The sequence below is a fragment of the Panthera pardus genome, unplaced genomic scaffold (genome assembly GCF_024362965.1).
Source record: "Panthera pardus isolate Hobbes unplaced genomic scaffold, ASM2436296v1 HiC_scaffold_24, whole genome shotgun sequence".
NCBI classification, from domain to species: domain Eukaryota; kingdom Metazoa; phylum Chordata; class Mammalia; order Carnivora; family Felidae; genus Panthera; species Panthera pardus.
Genome location: NW_026526810.1, coordinates 53,831,060 through 53,851,311, shown reverse-complemented (window position 1 = coordinate 53,851,311; position 20,252 = coordinate 53,831,060). Strand labels below are relative to the sequence as shown.

Genomic DNA, 20,252 nt, shown 5'->3' with positions numbered 1-20,252 from the left:
TTGCTTGGCTCCTGCTCTGTGTCAGAAAAAATCATTTAATCTTCACAGAAGTCTGATAAGCTAGATCTCAGTGTCTCCTTTATTATAGATAAGTAAACAGGAGTGTGCCTTACCCAGGGTCCCAGGGCTGTACATGCCAGAACAAGGGGTAGAACCCTGGTATCTACCTTCAGAGCGCACAGTGCCCCTCTGGCCCCACACTGCCTCTGAGGATCCAGATGTCCTCAGTCCCTCCCTCCATAGAAGACAGGCGGGGTATGGAGTAGGGACAGCTGGGCCTACGGATGCCCCAGAAGACCTAGCTAGTGGACCAGGGGAGGCATTCTTCCATTTAATAAGTGGTTTTTGAACAACTGCAATAGGGCAGCCTCTGCTAGGCACAGGAGACAAAGCTGTGAGCAGAACCAGACCCAGTTCTCATTCTCACGAAATGTACAATCTGGTGGGAGGGTCGTTAAAATAAGTGTAAAGTTGCAGCTGTGATAAATGTTACAAAAGATTGATACACTCTACTTGCTACAAGAGCATATACTGAGGCCATTTGACCTGAGATCTGAAAGAGGACTAAAGATTAACTAGTTGGAAAAGGGAGAGAAGAATGTTCTAGGTAATGGAAACAGTTCTTGCAAAGGAGCACAGCAAGTTAAAGAGAGTGAAGGAATGTGGTTGGAACATGGTTCATGGTGAAGCTGAAGGGTGGGCAGGGGTCATACCACCCAGGGCCTTCGTGGGCACTTTAAGGAGTTTGGTTTTGGAAGCCCCCCAGGGATGATCGTCCGGGAGTGACATGATCAGATCAGACACTCACGTGTGTTTGATGTAAAGAGCATTGAGAGTCAGGAGACCTGGGAGTCCTGGCTCTGCTCTCTATAGGAGTTTTCTGAGCCTAGGTTTCCTCATCTCAAAATCCTGGAGGGTTGGACTCAGTGATGTTTAAAGTCACCTAGCACAGTGCATTTAATTAAAAAAAAAATTAATGTTTATTTATTTTTGAGAGAGAGAGAGAGAGACAGAGTGTGAGCAGGGTAGGGGCAGAGAGAGACGGAGACACAGAATCTGAAGAAGGCTCCAGGGCCTGGGCTGTTAGCACAGAGCCCAACGTGGGGCTCAAACTCATGAGCCATGAGATCATGACCTGAGCCAAAGTTGGATGCTTAACCGACTGAGCCACCCAGGCGCTCTGCACAGTGCATTTAATTCCTTCCGTCCTTCCTTCCAGCTCTAAGGTTCTATGAGTCTGTTTTGCAGGAATTAGGTTCCCTGTATCCTGGATTGCCCGTAACAGAAGCTAGGCAAGTGTGCGTGGATGTGTGTGTGTGTGTGTGTGTGTGTGTGTGTGTGTGTGAACAGGGGAGAAAGAGTGATGCGGCACAGAGTTTCCAAGGGCCTTTGACTTTTGTCATATATTTCAAACCCTATGACATGGCATTGCACAAGGGAAGCAGGAGACTAGAGATTGGTATAAAGAGAGAAAGGAGAAAGGAATGAAGAAAAGGGAACAAGGTAAGATGAGATGGGGAGAGGAGAAAGCAAACAGCGAGGATTGATTTGGGGAAGGGGTCAGAAGAGAAGATGATGTGACTCAGGAATTCCAAGGCTTTGTTGCTCAGCCTGGCAGTTCTGGGCATATCTAGTACCTCAGAGATCCTGGTGACCCCAGAGATTACTTGTGGAATTTGCATATTGAAGTGGTTTATGGAGCTTAACGTGCCAAGCACTCGCTAGCAGCTTGTACTTGCCTTTGCTTCAAGTTTCAGCAGGCATTGGAGTTCCTATTAAACAAGGTTGGGTCTGGGGGATGTCACCCTCTGCTCAGTGTCTCCCCGTGTAGCAGGCTTCAGGCTTGCTCCTGCCAGCTACTTACAGTACTCATGAAGTAGTAAGGTGGAAGGGGCAGCGGGCCCAGGCCTGCTGACAGCCAAGGAGCCTAAGAGAGAGCACTGCCTGCCTATGGCTTCGGGCTTCCTGCTTTGACTCCTGTCACCTGGCCTCCTCTCTGGAACCTCCTCTGGAAAGTCAGTCTGAACCTGATCCCGTCCAACCTTGCTGCCTGGTCAGAGAGGGTACTCCCACCCTTCTCTGCACAGCAGGCAGGCTGGCGGAGTTCCAGATTGTCTTCTGGCAGTCTGGAGTGCCCTTCTCAGGCTCTTTGCCACAGGGGATTCTCAGGGCTGGGCACAGGAGTTCCGAGGCACTGAACAGGCCTCCCCAGGCCTTCTTGGGCTCTCTCTGCCCCTCCCTCTAGTCTTACTGAGCCTTCCAGCAGCTCTGGCCTCCTGCCTCCCACCTCCTTCCTCATCTGGCACGTAGAGAGTATGGGGCCAGCTCCTGCCAGGTACACATGTGGGCTCACACATGAGAGGCCTTACCCCTCCTTGGAGCACAAACTCTTGTCATACATGTGGCTCTAAGCCTGTAAACTGGCTGCTGCTGTGCTCAAATCACGTGTACTCTTCCCTCCTGCACCCCTTCCTGGGCTCTGTGTAAGGGCTGTGGGAAGGCCTGTGTCCTTGCTGCCCTTTGTGGGTATGGCCAGAGATGTTACTGGGTATTTAGGGACCTGGTGGGATAGGCTTCCAGGGAGCCTTCCCCCTCATGGGGCTGCAGAGATAGGCCCTTGTGAGTGGGGAAAGGAAGCAAGAAGAGGTTGCCAGAAAGCAGTTGCCCTCAGTAGCAAGCAGAGCCCCTCTCAACTTGCACTCCACAGCTCCCTGTGCTGAGTGATGGGAATTCCCAGGTGGCCTGGGTGCCTCCTAGGGGAGCTCTGGCTTGGAGCTAAGCCTGTTGTCTCCCTTATCTCCTCAGGTGTGTGGTCGTGCTGTTCAATCCCCGGAAACACAAACAGCACCACATCCTCAACAGTTCCAGGTAAATGGGGCTGGGCCCTCAGGGAGCACCTCCATTTCCTGGGAGTTGTGAAAAGGGCACTGTCTGGGGTCTTTGAGGGTCTGAGGACTGGGACCTGGTTGGGCCCAGGATCAGAGAGCAAAATGCCACTATGTGTGCCATTAGTGTCTGCTCACCTTGCCTCTTGAGGGGACTCTGTGGGAGCCAGGTTTAGGCCTGTCAGTGCCCCTCTGAGCCTACCTCATATCCTGCAGGAAAACCATCACTGCCCTGGCCTTCTCTCCTGATGGCAAGTACCTGGTCACTGGAGAGGTGAGTGAGGAACGGGGGCTGTAGTCCTCTGAGGTGGGTGAGTGGCCTGGCCTCAGCAGAGAGCTACAATCCTAGGCCTCGTTAGGGCTGCTGGCACTTTGGCTTCCTGAACAGATGCTAAATCCTAGTCTTTGCTCTGCCTGAAAACAGTGGTTCTTAAACCTTAGTGAGAATCACCTGGTTTGCTTGGTGAAGTACACATTGTCAGGCCTGCCCCCAGGGTTTCTGACTTTATAGGTCCGAGATGGGACCCCAAAATTTACATTTCTAACAAGTTGCCTAGTGCAGATTCTTCTGCTGGTTTGGGAAGCAGGCTTTGAAAAACCACTGCCTTAAAATATTCCTTATCTCCAGAGGCCCCCTGCTGGGCACATGAGGGATACCTCTGTGTTCTCAGGCTTACAGGGAGGCAGAGGAGGCAGAAAAAGGCATGAGTGGTAGTGGTTCTCAACCTTGGAGACCCATCAAGAATCACTCAAGGAGTTTTGAACAAATACAGAGGTGCACACCCTGACACAGATATTGAACAAAATCTGGGCTGTTTTCTTCCTGATGATCATTGTCCTGAGATATTTATCATGTTTTTTAAAATACCTTTGCCCCATAATAGCGCTCTCCTCTTGACTCTTGGCCAGGGGTCATTAGAGAGATTTTATTGAGTAGCTGGAGGGGCGGGGGATGAGAACCCCCACCCTGAAAGGCTTGGGGAGTCTGTATGCCTCTGGCCCTCACTTCCAGTTCTTGCCTCCCTGCAGAGTGGGCACATGCCTGCCGTCCGGGTTTGGGACGTGGCTGAGCATAGCCAGGTGGCGGAGCTGCAGGAGCATAAATATGGCGTGGCTTGTGTGGCCTTCTCCCCTAGCGCCAAGTACATTGTCTCCGTGGGCTACCAGCATGACATGATTGTCAATGTCTGGGCCTGGAAGGTGAGTAGACTGGGTGGGCTGGCCTGACAGCCTCGTGGGAGTTCATGGACCAGTCAGGGAGCCAGGAAGCTGCTGATCTGAACCCTTCACTCCACTCTGCTAATCTCAGTCTCATTCTAGAAAATAGCCTGAAGCAGAAAAGAAAAACTGTGTAGCCAGGTGTGTGGGTAGAAAGGGGCTAGCTTTATGCCTTTGAGGATCTACAGAGGAAATGAATCTCTTCAGCCCCTCAAGAAAGAAATTCTTCTCTCTCCCTTCTTTTTCTGACCAAAAAATCTTGCAAAGGAGCCCTTTTTAAGTACAAATCCTATCTAACCCCTCCTCCTTCCTTTAAACCTCTTTCTTCTTAGCCCCAAGAGGCAGAATTTTGATTCTTCCTTTGGCTTTCCCTCCAGAAAAACATTGTGGTGGCCTCCAATAAGGTGTCCAGTCGGGTGACAGCAGTGTCCTTCTCTGAAGATTGTAGCTACTTTGTCACTGCAGGCAACCGGCACATCAAATTCTGGTACCTCGATGACAGTAAGACCTCAAAGGTGAGCTGCTGAGGCTGGAAGTAGCCCCAGAGCCAGGGCCTGCTCAGCCCACCCCAGGAGACCCTGTTCACTTGGGCCCCTCTCTGCTTACTGAGCAGCCATACAGAACTTCTGCATGAGCCAGATGCTGTCCGGGCCAAGGAGTAGTCTCAAAGAGTGAGGGGGCCTTGCTGCTTCCCCTCCTTCTCCCCAGGGTCTAGTTTGCAGGGGCAGGCTCTGGGGTGGACAGGTGGCAACTGTGGTGTGTCTCCACAGGTGAACGCCACTGTGCCCCTGCTGGGCCGCTCAGGGCTGCTGGGGGAGCTGCGAAACAACCTGTTCACTGATGTGGCCTGTGGCCGAGGGAAGAAGGCCGACAGCACCTTTTGCATCACGTCCTCAGGGCTGCTGTGCGAGTTCAGCGATCGGAGGCTTTTGGATAAGTGGGTGGAGCTGAGAGTAAGCACCTCTGTCCCAGTGGGTAGGGGCTGCCCGTGTGTAAGCTCAGGGGAGATCTGATGCCTCTGGCTCCATACCAGGGTCTAGGCCCTCACGCATGCAGGAGGGAACCCCAGGAGAGAGAAGCTTGTGGGAGCCAGAGCTTGGCCTAGTTCCAGCCCTTGGAGATCTCTATAACTGCCTCCTCTCTGCTTTCTCTTTCCATCTTTCTTTCCTCTGCTTCCCTCTTCTCAGAATACAGACAGCTTCACAGTAAGTGGTACCTAGACCCTCCTGTCTTTCTCATGCTGTTTCTTTCTCTTTGCTGGGCTTTTCCTTCTTTGTCCTCTGGCAAAACTTCTCGTGCCTTAGAAGGGTCCCTGACTCCCATCCCCCAATTGCACGTGGCTGTAGGCCCTCTGGCCACCTGCTGCTGGAGGGAGGGGTGTCTCTAGATGACAGCTGAGGGGCTCAGGCCAGAGCTGCTGGGGAGCTTTTTCCTCGCCTCTGCCTTGGCTGGTTCTTCCTCTTGGCAGGTGACTCTTGAGGAGGGGTTGGGCAGGTGACCCTTGCTGACCTGAGCCCTTCTGCCTGCAGACTACTGTGGCCCACTGCATCTCTGTGAGCCAAGACTACATCTTCTGTGGCTGTGCTGATGGCACCGTGCGCCTCTTCAACCCCTCTAACCTGCACTTTCTCAGCACGCTGCCCCGGCCCCACGCCCTGGGAACAGACATTGCCAGCGTCACTGAGGCCAGGTGAGCTGTGTGGGCCCCCTGCCTCCATTCAGAGCCTCACCTTGGGCCCAGCCTTCCCTGGCTGTGCTTCAGGAGTCAAACTGAGGAGTGTATCAGTGCCCCCATGATTGCCAGCACCACCTCTGTAGACCAACAGATTTGGGCTTATTGATACTAGTGCAACCAAGGAGGCTGCACACCGTGGGAAACCGGCGAGTGTCTTAGGAAGGGGGGAGGGTAGGTAGGGCTTATCGTAAGATTTGGGCTTGTATTAGATGATTTTAGGAATGGTTCAAGGTGTTGAAGTTTTGCTCTGGTTAGATGCTGTCAGGAAGTACAGGCAATTCTACAATTGGACTTCTTAATAATTTTTATCTAAAAGGTGGAAGGGAAGATACGGGGCTAAAGCTGTAATTGGTAAAGAAGTAGCATTCAATCATGATAGATGGGAATGGAAATGTATGGTCATTTTTGTGGTTTATACAGTGACGTGTGTTTATCTGTCCTCAGACACAATTATAGAGGGGTCTTGTTTTTGTTCTGTTCCATCATGGCCGCAGAGGTACCTTGTCTGACTTTCGTGTTCTCTGACACTGTGTTCATCACGAGAACACCGAGGTCCAACAACTAGTGCCAGGTCAGGGGTCAGCTCCTGGCTGACAGCTGTCAGAGACCTTTTTCTTTCTCAGGCAGCTGCCCCCTGCAGGTCTGGAGAGGGTTCCTCATGCTCCCTCTGCTCCTTCCTTTGTTCTTTGGCTTCTGTTTTCATTCTTTTTAGTCCTCCATTTCATCAGCTCCTCACTCACTGTTTGCCCTGTCCTCTTCCCCACAGTCGCCTCTTCTCTGGAGTGGCCAATGCCAGGTATCCAGACACCATTGCCTTGACTTTTGATCCTACTAATCAGTGGCTGTCTTGTGTATACAACGACCACAGCATTTATGTTTGGGATGTGAGGGACCCCAAGAAAGTGGGCAAGGTGTACTCAGCTCTGTATCATTCCTCCTGCGTCTGGAGTGTGGAGGTATGTGGGCTGGGCTGGCTTGGGACTGACCAGGTTTGCTGGGGTACCATTGTGGGGCAGGAGGTGGGGATCCCTGAGGATGCCTTCATATTCCTGCTGCCTCCTTTTTTCTCCAGCAACATCCCTGTGTATCCGCATATCTTCATGGGTCCTGAGGATTGAGCTTGAATTTTACTGCTTATGTATCTCAGGCTTCTTCCATTGTATCCCTGTCTATCCCCAGCTTTGCCTCATCCTGGGCTGGGTGATCTTGGACAAGTTACTGAAATTGACTGAACCTCAGTTTCCTCAACTATAAACTGGTGTACCTGATTACTCCAGTTGTCCTAAGGATTAAATGAAATGATATAAGCGGGAGATATAGAAGAGTGCCTGGAACATAGCGGGAGCTTTGTTAAGGTTTTTGCCCTTAGTGATAATACAGAGTATCTAATAGTTATGGCTTGCTTCCTATGTGACAAACACTGGGCTAAGTCTTGGCCAGCATCCTCTCTTTAATCGCATTCCCTTCCATCTCCTTGGGCAGGTAAAGGACTGCCCCCTGCATGGAGATCTGACTTTGTTCCCTCTGCCCCTCAGGTCTACCCTGAAGTGAAGGACAGTAACCAGGCCTGCCTGCCCCCAAGTTCCTTTATCACCTGTTCCTCAGACAATACCATCCGCCTGTGGAACACAGAGAGCTCCGGGGTACACGGCTCCACCCTGCACCGAAACATCCTCAGCAATGTGAGCCCTGAGGCCTTAGGGCATCTACTCCCTACTTAATGCCCCCATCCCCTCAGCCTTCACACCCCCTTCTCAGGAACTGGGTCTCTTCCAGCTCTGGTTTGGCTGGGCTCTTTGAGCCAGGGGTTTATCTTGTCCAGCATTCTTCTCCCTTTGCAGCTGTACTGGGTCAGGCCTGCCTAATTCACCTGCTATTCTGACATGCTCCCCTAGGACCTCATTAAGATCATCTATGTGGATGGGAACACTCAGGCCCTGCTGGACACCGAGCTGCCTGGAGGAGACAAAGCTGATGGGTCCCTGATGGATCCCCGTGTGGGCATCCGCTCTGTGTGTATCAGCCCCAATGGACAGCATCTAGCTTCTGGGGACCGTGTAGGCACGCTCAGGTAATGCCAGGCCTGGAGTGGTACTGACTGCCTCCCACGGCACAGGCCGAGGGAGTTAGGTCCTGAAGGACAGAGCTTTAGAAAAATTGGCTCTGAAAGATTGGGGAACAAGATGTCTATATGCACGAAAAGATAGTAACTTTACAATGAAGAAACCCAGCAGAAACCATCCTAACCAAGTGAGTAAACTTAACATCCTCATGTCAACCTCATGAAGCCCATAATATGATGTGCTAAGATGGACATAGCATGGTTTCTGTGGTATTCTTGCCCCAAATGCATAAACTCAGTTCAATCATGGGAAAACATCAAGCAGACTAAAACTGAGGTATGTAGGACAGAGTAGTCAATACTTTTCTAAAGAGTGTTGAAGAGTGATCAGTACTCCTCAAAAGCATCAAGGTCATGAATGATAAGGAAAGACTGAAGAACTGTCACCAACTACAGGTGATAAGGAGAAACAACAATTAAATGCAATTTGGACTCTTGATAGGATCTTGGATCCAGAAAAAAGGCTTTGTGGAAAAACTGGTGAAATTCAAATAAAATCTTTAATTAATTAATTAATACTACTGTACCAATGTAAATTTCCTGCTTCTGGTATTTGAACTGCCATTAATATGAAAATTCTCTATACTCATTGCAATTTTTCTCTAAACCTAAAAGTTCAAAAATAAATAAAAATACAATTTTAAAAACAGGTTAGAGGGAAGGTATAGCAGAGAATGGAGGGTGAGCCTCTCCTCTGGTAGCCTGTCAACACCCTCTTCCCTCTCATCTTTGCAGAGTGCACGAGCTGCAGTCCCTGAGTGAGATGCTAAAGGTGGAGGCCCATGACTCAGAAATTCTATGCCTGGAGTACTCTAAGCCAGACACAGGTAAGAAGGATGCCTGGGATCTAGCCCAGAATGGCACAGGGCCCCTCCAGTCCTGCTAGTGCCACTTACGTCCATCCTGGCTCTTGGATGCGGGACTGAACGTCATTTGAATCACTTGGTATTGCAGGTTTAGAGGAGGACAGCTCCATGCCTGCTGCATGGTTCACTTGGCTCAGAGTTATGGGGCTCAGTTCCTGTGGTCCTTTTGCCGGGCCCACATAGGGGTTTGCTCTGGGCACTCATGGGCTGATAGAGTTCTTTCAACCCCAGGTCTGAAGCTGTTGGCGTCAGCGAGCCGGGATCGGCTCATCCATGTGCTAGATGCTGGCCGTGAATATAGCCTGCAGCAGACGTTGGACGAGCACTCATCCTCCATCACTGCTGTCAAGTTTGCAGGTGGGGGCAGGGCAGTTGAGACACATCTTGCCACCTACCACCAGTATCCTCCACCCCTATCTCCTGCCTCCATGAGAAGGGTGTGCCAGTCGCAAGGATGTGTGGGACAGCAATTGGGAGGCCTGGAGCTGGATGGGAAGACAGGTGGAATGTCGACTATCAGTCTAGGTGACTGTGAGCCAACCAGGTTGGCTGAGGAGAGAGAGAACAGAAAGCTTAGGTTTGGAGGAAGTGTCCTGATTTAATTGGTTGTCCTGGTCTTGTGGAATAGTTCAGCAGTGGGGCAGTATGGAGGGAAGGCAGAGGAAGGGCTGGCCCCCTTGTGGTGAGAGCTGTGGTAATAGCTAGGCCCCCCTCCTCCATAGCCAGCGATGGGCAAGTCCGCATGATCAGCTGTGGAGCAGACAAGAGCATCTACTTCCGAACTGCACAGAAGGTGAGGGTATGGGGCTTCCCTGAATAGGGCAGTGGTTGGGGAATCTCAGTCGTTCTCTGAGCTGAGATTGTAAGAGGTGAAGGGAGGCGAAAGCCGGGCTCTCTGGGCCTAGTGAGCCCACACGTTCTACCCTTCAGTCTGGAGATGGAGTACAGTTTACACGGACGCACCACGTGGTACGGAAGACGACCCTCTATGATATGGATGTGGAGCCCAGCTGGAAGTACACGGCCATCGGCTGCCAGGACCGAAATATTCGGTGGGCGTCCCCTTCTCAAACCATCTAACCACCTTCCTTTGTGACCTCCACCCATGTGGCCTGAGGGGTCAGCTTTAAGCAGCTGTCTCCCCATTTCTGTCTTTTTGTCTAGGACTTTGTACCCCTTGAGCCTGTAGAAAGAGCACTTTGCCTTACCCAAGAGGTGGTAGCCTCTTTGGTGTTGGGGAGTGGCTCTCAGAGAGAACAGGGCTGGGACTGAATGCTGGGGTCTCTGTCATCCAGGTGTGCTTGATTGTGGCCTCTTCTTCATGTGAACAAGAGTGTTTCTTTACAGGATCTTCAACATCAGCAGTGGGAAGCAGAAGAAGCTGTTTAAAGGATCACAGGGTGAGGACGGCACTCTCATTAAGGTAAGGGCCCAGCAGGATGGGCTCTGGACCAGAGAAAGGAAGGACAGGGGTAGTGGGTGGAAAGGGACTGGTGCTTCCCTTGTCCTCTGCCAGCTGTGTGTCCCACTCCTCAGGTGCAGACAGACCCCTCAGGGATCTATATCGCCACCAGCTGTTCTGACAAGAACCTCTCCATTTTTGACTTCTTCTCAGGCGAGTGTGTGGCCACCATGTTTGGCCACTCAGGTAAGTGTTTCCCCAATAATCTATGGCTGGAACTTTACTCTTTCCTCCTTTAGTTTCTGGGGACCTAGCAGAGCTACTCGCCCCACCCCTCCCACCAATCATTGACCTCCACTGTTGGGACAGAAGCTTGGCGGGGACTTTAGAGTGGCTCATAGGCCGTATTCTTTGTTCCTCACAGAGATTGTCACTGGCATGAAGTTTAGTAATGACTGCAAACATCTCATCTCTGTGTCAGGGGACAGGTGAGCAGAAGCCAGCTTCCCTGAGACACAGATTTTTCCTCTGTGCCACACATATACCCAGCTCCCTCCCCTCTTTTCACATCAGTGATGTCTCTGGGAAGTAGGGCTGAGCAGGGGTCTTTCTTGGCTGGGCCTGATGTGGTGCTAGAGGGTGGCCCTGGTCTTCTTGACAGCCCATGAGGAAGGGGAACTAGTGGTGTGCTACCTACCCCAGGTCCTACCCTACCCCTCCCTCACCCAACTCTGTGGCTCTATCCAGCTGTATATTTGTGTGGCGCCTGAGCTCTGAGATGACCATCAGCATGAGGCAGCGTCTGGCCGAGCTGCGCCAGCGTCAGCGAGGGGGCAAGCCACAAGGACCATCTTCTCCCCAAAGGGCTGCGGGTCCCAACCGGTGAGAACAGAGTATGGTTATGGGCGAGTGGTGGGTGGGCATCTAGACTGCTTGCTGTGATCTCCGTGCTACTCCTTTCTGCTCTGGACTTGACATTCACCTGTACCTCCCAACTCCTGTACCCCCCCAACACACATTTCTTACCTGAAGACTCATAAAGGTTGGCCTCTACCTGCATTGAGTCTCCTCTCTCCATGACCTTGCTTGTCTTGGACTTAGGCATGAGGCCCCATCGATGCTGTCTCCTGGACCAGCTCTGTCATCAGACAGTGACAAGGAGGGAGAAGATGAAGGCACTGAAGAAGAAGAACTGCCAGCTCTTCCTATCCTTGCCAAGGGTACCAAGAAAGAGCCAGGTGTGTGAAAGTCTCATGTAGGGCCAGAGAGGCACCAGTTGGCACAGTGGCCAGATATGCCCTTTCTGGTACTGTGGGGGTGAGGTCAGGGTGAGCTGAGGAAATCAGAGCATCACTGTGGCCACACAGGTATGGGCTGATGTGGAGCCAGGGCTCTGGGTGGGTGGGCTGGAGATACTCTCTCTGACTGCCTGTCTCTGTCTAGCCTCAGTGCCTGGCCCAGTCCTGCCCCGAAGCCTGTCCCACTGGGAGATGAGTCGGGTGAGTCACCATCGTTATAATGCCCTTCCAAGGTTATAAGAGGCGGAGGAAGGTGAAAGTGGGCTCTCTAGGCCTGCTCACATGCTGCACCCCTTGAGTTTAAGAAAGGGCCTTGTGGGAGAGTCTGAGCAGCTTGACTGGTCCCAGGTTACAGATGATGAAGCCTAGGGGTCTCCTTCCTTCAGTCTGGGTGGGGTGGCCTGCAGGGGTGAGTCGCCACTAGAAGAAGTGCTCCACTTGTTCAGCTGTCTGGAGGCCTGGGAGTAAACCTGAACAAAGAACAGGTTGAGGTGGGGAGTAGAAAAGGGGTGTCCGAGCCAAACTGTTAGAACTGCAAGAGGGGCTCCTGGGTGGCTCAGTTGGTTAAGCGTCCAACTCTTGATTTCGGCTCAGGTCATGATCTCATGGTTCATGGGTTCGAGCCCTGTGTCGGGCTGTCTGCTGTCACTGTGGATCCTGGTTCAGATCCTTTATCTGTCTTTCTTTCTGCCCCCCACCCTCTCAAAAATAAATGAACATTAAAAAAAAAAAAGAACTGAAATTCGAAAAAATCAAAGGTGCAAAGAATAGAAATCTGGAGAAACTAGTTTTTTTTTTTTTTTTTTTTTACATATATAATTTATTGTCAAATTAGTTTCCATACAACACCCAGTGCTCATCCCAACAAGTGCTCTCCTCAGTGGCCATCACCCACTTTCCCCTCTCCCCCAGCCCCCATCAACCCTCAGTTTGTTCTCAGTATTTAAGAATATTTTATGGTTTGCCTCCCTCCCTCTCTGTAACTTTCCCCCCCACTTCCCCTCTCCATGGTCTTCTGTTAAGTTTCTCAAGATCCACATATGAGTGAAAATATATGGTATCTGTCTTTCTCTGACTACTTTTTTCACTTAGTATGATACCCTCCAGTTGCATCCACGTAGCTGCAAATGGCCAGATTTCATTCTTTATCATTGCCAAATAGTATTCCATTGTATATATAAACCACATCTTCCTTATCCATTCATCAGTTGACGGACATTTAGGCTCTTTCCATAATTTGGCTATTGTTGAGAGTGCTGCTGTAAACATTGGGGTACAAGTGCCCCTATGCATCAGCACTCCTGTATCGCTTGGATAAATTCCTAGCAGTGCTATTTCTGGGTCATAGGGTAGTTCTGTTTTTCATTTTTTGAGGAACCTCCACACACTGTTTTCCAGAGCATGGAGGAACTAGTTTTAAAGACCCCACGTTAGGAGGTAAGCTCAGAACTTCCAGAGTAGTTATTTGGAGGGAAAGGGCTGTGAGAGGACTGGGCAGCTACTTCAGGGCAGCCCGAGGCGGATACAGACTTTCTGAGCAAGCCCCACAGCAGCCCAGCCCTCACTTGGGCCACATCAAGACTTCAAGGGGCAGCGCCTTCATTGTTAGCAGCAGCTCCATGGGATAATAGTGGCATGGTGCCTCTGGTGCCTTCTGACCAGGCCAGGGGCTCAAGGCTGGACTATTGGTTTGCCCTTGGTGCCGTGAATGAACTTAGAGCTGTCTTCTGGGTAAGGGATTTTGTAGAGATTCCCAGCTCCAAGGTGTCCGTGACACCAGGCGAAGGCTGAGACTAGAACATCGAAGACATGACGTAGAGTAAAGCTTAAGAACATGAATTCTGGACCCAGACTACCTGAGCTGTAACCTGCAGGCAGGCCCCTTACTGTCTGTGGGACTAGACAGGTTACCTAAGTCCCCTGTGTTTCAGTTTTCCCATCTGTAAAAATGCGGAGAATAATACTACTGACTTCATAAGGTGGTTGTGGGGATTAAGTGAGCGAACACATGTAAATAAAATGCCTGGCACACAGTAAGTGATATATGAATGTTCACTGATACTATTGTATGGTGGTTGTTAACTTCCCCCTCCTCTGCCCCACACCAGGCACAGGAGACGGTGGAGTTCCTGGCCCCAGCTCCTGTGGCCAATCAAGGACCCAGAAGAAGGAGCCGCTGGGCTCAGCCAGGCGTGGAGCTGAGTGTCCGCTCCATGCTGGACCTGCGGCAGCTGGAGACACTGGCCCCAAGCCCTCGAGACCGTAGCCAAGACTTGCTGGCCATGACCCCGTCTTGCCCTGGGAAACATGGTCAGCAGGTCCCTCCTGAGACCTCACATGCTAGCCAGGTGAGCCAGCTTTCTCCCAGCAACCTAGAGATCTCCAAGCAGCCTTAGGCAGCCTTATGCCAACAGCTGGGCCCTGAGCACTGGGCCATCTATGCTTGCTCTGCTCCTGTGGCACATTGGTAGCCTGGACTGCAAAGGTTCAGGCTGGCTAGGCTGTGTGGTGTGGTGATTGGGGTGGTACCCTTTGCCCTGGGCCAGGTTTCTTCAAGGGCTCATGATATTAAGTGGTGGCTGAAGGTTGACAGCCTGGAGTGTGACAGAATATTGTTATTCCAGAAGCTCAAGAACAGTAGCTGGAGCTATCCTCAGAGCTGGAATATTCAGCTTCCCCCAGAACTTACACACACCAAATCCTTGCCCACCTCCACCTCTTTTCTCAGACCTTTTCTCATGTCAGCATCCTCAGTAATGCCCCTTTGTGTGTTCCCAGAACGAAAAGCCCCCTCGGCATCAGGCTTCCCAACCCTGTTCCTGCCCCCACATTATTCGATTGTTGTCCCAAGAGGAAGGGGTCTTTGCCCAAGATCTGGAGCCTGCACCCATCGAAGATGGTATTGTCTACCCGGAGCCGAGTGACAGCCCCACCCTGGATACCAGGCAAGGGTCCTTCCCTCATCAGACTTCAGAGGCTATGCAGTCTTCCCTTCCTGTGCATTCTTTATATGGGAGGGCTGGCCCAGGATACTCAGGGCTTCCCTGCCACTTCGCCCCTGCCTCATCCCCAGTCCCACTCACAGGTCGGGGAGAAGGAAGCCAGATGTCTGGTGGGGCTGCTCACCCCTGCTAACTGCCTCTTCTTTCCCCTGCTGGCCCTCCTGAAAGTGAGTTCCAGGTGCAGGCTCCAGCCCGAGGGACCCTGGGAAGAGTGTATCCAGGCAGCAGGGCCTCCGAGAAGCACAGCCCTGACAGTGCCTGCTCTGTGGATTATAGTAGCAGCCGCCTTTCCAGCCCTGAGCACCCCAACGAAGGTGAGGCTGCAGCTTTGAGGGAGGTCAGTGGACTGAGGTGGGAGTGGAGGCTCTGGCGACAGGTTGGTGCAGCATGATGCTTCTGTCCCTTCCCCACATCCAGACTCTGAGAGCACGGAGCCCCTGAGTGTGGATGGCATTTCCTCAGACCTTGAAGAGCCAGCCGAGGGTGATGAGGAAGAGGAGGAAGAAGAGGGAGGCACTGGCTCCTATGGGCTACAGGAAGGCAGTCCCCATACTCCAGACCAGGAGCAGTTTCTAAAACAGCACTTTGAGACTCTGGCCAATGGGGCTGCTCCAGGTGTGGTCAGAGGGCCAGTATGTGGTCACTGTAGTCTTCTCTCCTTCCCTCCTTGCCTGGATGAGAGGGAGGGTACAAGGGTAGGCCATGCCCTGGGTTACCTTCTAGGGGAGGCAGAATCTGGCACCAGGGCTTGCTTCACTTCATAATTTCTGTCACCCTGGCAGGGGGCCCGGTCCGGGTACCAGAGAGGACAGAGTCTCGGAGCATCTCTTCACGATTCCTGTTGCAAGTGCAGACCCCCCCACTCAGGTACCTCTCCCCACAGCAGCTCTTACTCTCCTACAAGGAGCTCTGGCTCACTTGACCCCCCGGCCCTCCCCAGAGGGCCATTCCTGGCTTTGGGGCCGCATGCCACCCTCCTCTCTCCAAGGCTGCTGTCTTCCCATGCTCAACAGTATTTTGTACTCCCAAGTTTGGGACGACTGGCCTGCTGGCTTTGTGCCGTTCCTTCTCTCCCAGCGCTTCTCCTCATGTTGGCAAAGGGGACTCCTAAGCCTCCTCTGGGCCTTCTTCCACATTTCCTCCCTGTAGGGAACTGTCTCCATCTTCCTCAAGCCTGGCGCTGCCATCGAGACCAGTCCAGATGCTGCAGGCTTCGGGTGAGCAGCTGAGAGGCAGTGGTGCCAGTCCTCCAGGAGCACCCCCAGAGGCAGAGCCCTCCCCTGGAAATGGTGGCCCCCAGCAAGCAGTTCCTGTGCTGTTGCCACGACGCCGTCTCAACCCGGATAGCAGCTGGTCTCCCAAGAGAGTGGCTGCAGCCAGCCCCTTGGGTGGACTCCAGAAAGCCCAGTCTGTGCAGAGCCTGGTGCCACAAGGTGAGGAGCCTGGTGGGCTCAACTCCAGGGTGTGGGGAGTGTGGAGCGCATGAGCATGCTAGAGGAAGGAGGGCCTGATTTAGCTCTGATGTGTCACTGTGCTTGCCACTGGGTGTCCCTTAGTGGGTATGTGTGGGGAATAGCAACTCTTAGGGAGCTGAGTCTTTGCACCTGGGATGTCTTCCTCACCACCTGACCTGTATGTCTCTGTCTTCTCTGCAGATGAGGCCCCTCCACCGGGCCCATTGCTCTTACGGGAGATGGAAGCCCACGCGGGCCTGCGCTCCCTGCCACAGGCTGATGGCCGTCTTTCTCAGCCTCACTCCTACCAGAACCCCACCACCAGTTCCATGGCCAAGATCTCCCGCAGCATCTCTGTTGGGGAGAACTTGGGGCTGGCAGCCGAACCTCAAGCTCCTGCTCCCATTAGAGTCTCACCGCTCAGCAAGCTAGCCCTGCCCAGCCGGGCTCACCTGGTCCTGGACATTCCAAAGCCACTGCCTGATCGTCCTACCCTGGCCACATTCTCACCTGTTACCAAGGGCCGGGCCCCTGGTGAGGTGGACTGGCCTGGCTCCCCAGCAGGCCTGGGAAAGGCTCACAGTACATCTGAGAGGCGGGCCTGTTTGGGGGAGGGTGCCCCTCTCAAGCCTAGGACAGAGTGCCAGGCTCAGCCTGGGCCCAACAGCCCCTGTGGCCAGCAACTGCCGGTCAGCCCCCTCTTCCGAGGCCCTGAGAACTTGCAGTCCCCAACCCCTGAGAAGACTCCCAGCCCCATGGAATGCACCAGGCCAGGGGCAGCCCTGAGCCAGGACTCAGGTGTGCACAGCTCTCCAGCTCTCATCTCCTGCCCCATCCTCTTTCTCCTGTCTCTGCTGTCTCCTCTCTGGCTCCATCCCATTTCTGTTCATCCAGCCTCTGGTGTTTTTGTCCTGTCTGCCCCTGTCTCAGTCCATAAGTCACACCCCTGATGGTGAGACACTCCTGCCAATCTTCATGATCTCCTTGTGACCCATTTGCCCCTTCAATGCTTCTGGCCCCTGGAGCTGGGGCTGGCCCTCCTCTCTGGACCTCGCTTTCTGTGTGGTATTTGGGGGAGGGGCGTTGTTGGGGAGGAAGGAGGCAAGAAAAGGGACAGTGGGCAAGTGGAGGTGGTGTGATCCTACAGGTAGGCCTCTCCAGCAATCAGTGACCTCTGGGTGGGAGGCCTGAAAGGGCAGCTTTGCTGGGCCTTACTGAGTTGTATCTGTCCCTCCCAGAACCAGCAGTGAGCCTGGAGCAGTGCGAACAACTTGTGGCAGAGCTCCAGGGCAACGTACGCCAGGCTGTGCGGCTCTACCACTTGGTACGTGTTGGACACCTACCGTGGGGGGAGACAGAGTGCTAGTTGTGTATCCAGAACAGCCATGCTAAGGCTCTTCCACTGACAGATGGGTGGAGCAATCAAGAACATTCTGGGCAGAGTAGGTGAGGGAGGTAGAGGCCATTAGGCCGGGGCTCTTGAATCGCGGACCTATTGGCCCTAAGAGCCGGAGACTTTCTCAGCCTGGAGGGGTAAGGGTGGAGAGACCATATGTCCTAGCTTGCTCAGGACCATCCCAGTTTATGTCTGTTGTCCCAGTATAATTATTCATTGTATCCCTTGTCATATTCAAAAACTATTTGGCCAACTTAGACATAGGGGGCAGTCCAGCAGGGCCTTCTTTGGAGGCAGGCTAGACCCAGATGGGGCCCCTCCCCTTTATACATCCATTGACAGGATGTTCCTCCACTGTTCCTCCAACTCACTTCCTGGGTCCTCCTGCAGGTGGCTGGCTGCAAGACGCCCTCAGCAGAGCAAAGTCGCATCACCCAGCTCCTCAGAAACACCTTCTCTTCAGTGAGGCAGGAGCTAGAGGCCCTGGCTGGCGCAGTGCTGTGCAGCCCGGGTGGGAGCCCTGGGGCTGTGGGGGCTGAGCAAACACAGGCCCTGCTAGAGCAATACTCAGAGCTGCTGCTTCGGGCTGTGGAGCGGCGCATGGAACGCAGACTCTAGTTCCAGAATCCTATTCCAAGTGAATGCTTCCCTTATTCCAAACTGTAGCCCCTGCTCCACTCTCCAAAACCTGTGGGGATGCTTGGAGTGGATCGCAGGGATCAGTGCTCAGAGGGAAAGCAGTTTTCCCAGCTACTCCTCATGGGGCCCCTGTATTTATTAATTTATTTCCCTGACTGTCGCCTCACTTTCTTGGAACCCCTGCCTCCACAGCCCCTTCAGTGGCTCATGCAGGGTAGGTCTTAGATCTTTGTCATCTTGGTGCTGTGAGGAGTAGGAGGGCAGCCTGCCCCATCTGGGGGAAATCGGGAAGGGCTGGCCCTCTCTTCTTAGAAGCCATTTGAAATTACTGCAGGGATCAGCTCCCTGGGGTGGAGCACACACAGGGTATTTGGTGGGGTGGAAGTGAGAGGCCACGTGGCATTCAGTGCCCTTCAGCCAACAGCGGAGCTTCACCTCTACCTCCACTTCCCTTCCCACACCAGCTGTACTCCCCTGGCTGCCAGAGCAGGGGGTTATGTTTTCCCCACTTCCTGGCAGTTGTGTAGGGCAGAGCCCTCTAGTCCTCCAGGGTGTTCCTAGCCATCAGGAGGCTTGAGTTGGTGTCAAGGCCTGAGCCCCCACATTCCACTCCCATCCCCCCTCTAAGAGAGCCCTAGCATTATCTCTCTCCCTGTGCCCCCTTTCTCTCCTGGCCAGAACTTGTGGAGACAGCTGTGGGATGTTGCTGCGGGACAGTAAAGCCCTCTGCTGGGCAAACATAAAGCCCTGGCCTCCTCTTCTTAGCCCCTTGGTCTTCCCTATCCTCCCAACCCTTGTCCCCAGCAGGCTCCTAGACCCAGAGGCCACCTTCTCCTTGCATCCTGAGTGATGCCCAGTCAGAAGCCTGTGTTAGAACTTCTCTCATGGTTTACAGGGCACCAGCCCACCTTCTAAGGACCTTAGCCACAGAACTGTACACACACACACACACACACACACACACACACACACACAAGTTGAGTGTTTATCGCTAGAGTACTTGGCTGGCTGATGTGTGCCTGGTTTCCCTTCATGTACTACTCCTGCTTCACCACCCTGGCTCATATGGAACTATCAAGGAGCACAAAAAGGACTGGAATGTAGTAACCTGAATTCTGGATTCTTGGTGTCCACAACCTAGCTGATGTGAGATGGCTTGTTGGTTCCTGGTTCAGGTGGAAGGAGCCTCCTCAAAGGCAGTGCTGGGCACCCAAGATGCTCTGGATGCTGGAAGTTGAGGGGAGGGGGAGGCACATGGGAGTGCAGAAGGGGCCAAGAGACACACTGGAAAGGTGGTAGGTGGGACAGGTATGTAGTAGAGGGCAGGGGGTAGATTAGAATTAGAAGGGCAGTTGTTAGGGGTGAGGGGAAGGAGATAGGGTACAGTGGGCTAAGGTAGAGTAGGACCAAGTAGTGAAGCAGTGGTTGAGGAATTGGGGTGAAGAACACGTGTCTCTGGGCCCTGCTGCTTCTCTCAGCCTCAGGTAAGTCAGTGTAACTTTCCTGAAGTTCCAGGCCACAACAACCTATTCTCCCATGGACAGGCCCTGGGGCCCTGCTGGTTCAATAGGCAGCAACTTAGAAAGTTGGTTTTTGTAGAGTGCCCCGCTCTTGTTTGCATCAGCCAGAGTGCACCAGAACAGATGAAACCTAGTTCACCACCCCCACCCCCCTTTTGTACTACTACCACCTGCATGGCCACACTGCAAAGAAGTCCTGGCCCCAAGAACCCCTGCGGCTGAGGGTGGACCCTGGCAGGGCTGCAGCTGCCCTTGTGAGGGTTAGAAGTCTACTACCACTCCCCCAACCGGTACAACAGCCACAGATCAGCCCCAATAGGGCTCAGGCCTGGCCCTCTGGTCTGGGCTCTTGGAGATCCTCAGCCAACCAGTCCTTCAGAGGAGGGAGCTAACACTATCGCTAAGGTTTGTGAGAAGGTGGCCGCCCTTTCCCTACCTCAGCTGAGCGCTTAGGTGGGAGAGGGCGTCTTGTGGCCGCCGGCGCCCGTCCCCTTCTGCATGTCTGAGGCCACCGGCAACTGCCCCCCCCCCCCGCCCCCCGAACAGATTTGCCCTGACCCAGTTTTGAAAACCTCCTTATTTATAACTTTTATACTTTGTTCAGGCCATGGGCGCTTCCCTCCTCCCGAGGTCTCACGGGGCAGGGGCCGTTTTTAACTCGTCCATTTGTATTGATGTATGAACTCATCAATAAACACAATCATTTGTTAAATCT

At 53.0% G+C, this 20,252-nt stretch overlaps 1 protein-coding gene across 6 annotated transcripts in view; it reads left to right on the top strand.

Annotated features, from left to right (window-relative positions):
• Positions 1-20,249, top strand: part of MAPKBP1 (mitogen-activated protein kinase binding protein 1) — a 53,846-nt gene extending 33,597 nt beyond the window's left edge. For 3 of the 6 annotated variants that reach the window (XM_053889186.1, XM_019442487.2, XM_019442483.2), the window contains 29 exons: positions 2,806-2,868; positions 3,102-3,159; positions 3,915-4,085; positions 4,481-4,618; positions 4,874-5,056; positions 5,291-5,308; positions 5,633-5,793; positions 6,605-6,794; positions 7,374-7,520; positions 7,734-7,909; positions 8,696-8,787; positions 9,058-9,183; positions 9,549-9,619; positions 9,757-9,878; positions 10,174-10,249; positions 10,363-10,474; positions 10,653-10,716; positions 10,976-11,110; positions 11,330-11,466; positions 11,672-11,727; positions 13,635-13,874; positions 14,305-14,471; positions 14,697-14,842; positions 14,946-15,143; positions 15,311-15,395; positions 15,678-15,961; positions 16,184-16,780; positions 17,221-17,306; positions 17,769-20,249. In XM_053889186.1, the coding sequence (XP_053745161.1) occupies positions 2,806-2,868; positions 3,102-3,159; positions 3,915-4,085; positions 4,481-4,618; positions 4,874-5,056; positions 5,291-5,308; positions 5,633-5,793; positions 6,605-6,794; positions 7,374-7,520; positions 7,734-7,909; positions 8,696-8,787; positions 9,058-9,183; positions 9,549-9,619; positions 9,757-9,878; positions 10,174-10,249; positions 10,363-10,474; positions 10,653-10,716; positions 10,976-11,110; positions 11,330-11,466; positions 11,672-11,727; positions 13,635-13,874; positions 14,305-14,471; positions 14,697-14,842; positions 14,946-15,143; positions 15,311-15,395; positions 15,678-15,961; positions 16,184-16,780; positions 17,221-17,306; positions 17,769-17,996 (4,327 nt within the window). In that variant the 3' untranslated portion in view covers positions 17,997-20,249. The remainder of the gene's footprint in view (positions 1-2,805; positions 2,869-3,101; positions 3,160-3,914; positions 4,086-4,480; positions 4,619-4,873; positions 5,057-5,290; positions 5,309-5,632; positions 5,794-6,604; positions 6,795-7,373; positions 7,521-7,733; positions 7,910-8,695; positions 8,788-9,057; positions 9,184-9,548; positions 9,620-9,756; positions 9,879-10,173; positions 10,250-10,362; positions 10,475-10,652; positions 10,717-10,975; positions 11,111-11,329; positions 11,467-11,671; positions 11,728-13,634; positions 13,875-14,304; positions 14,472-14,696; positions 14,843-14,945; positions 15,144-15,310; positions 15,396-15,677; positions 15,962-16,183; positions 16,781-17,220; positions 17,307-17,768) is intronic. The other 3 variants (XM_019442488.2, XM_019442485.2, XM_019442486.2) reach the window with 2 other exon arrangements.
• The last annotated feature ends 3 nt before the right edge of the window (positions 20,250-20,252 follow it).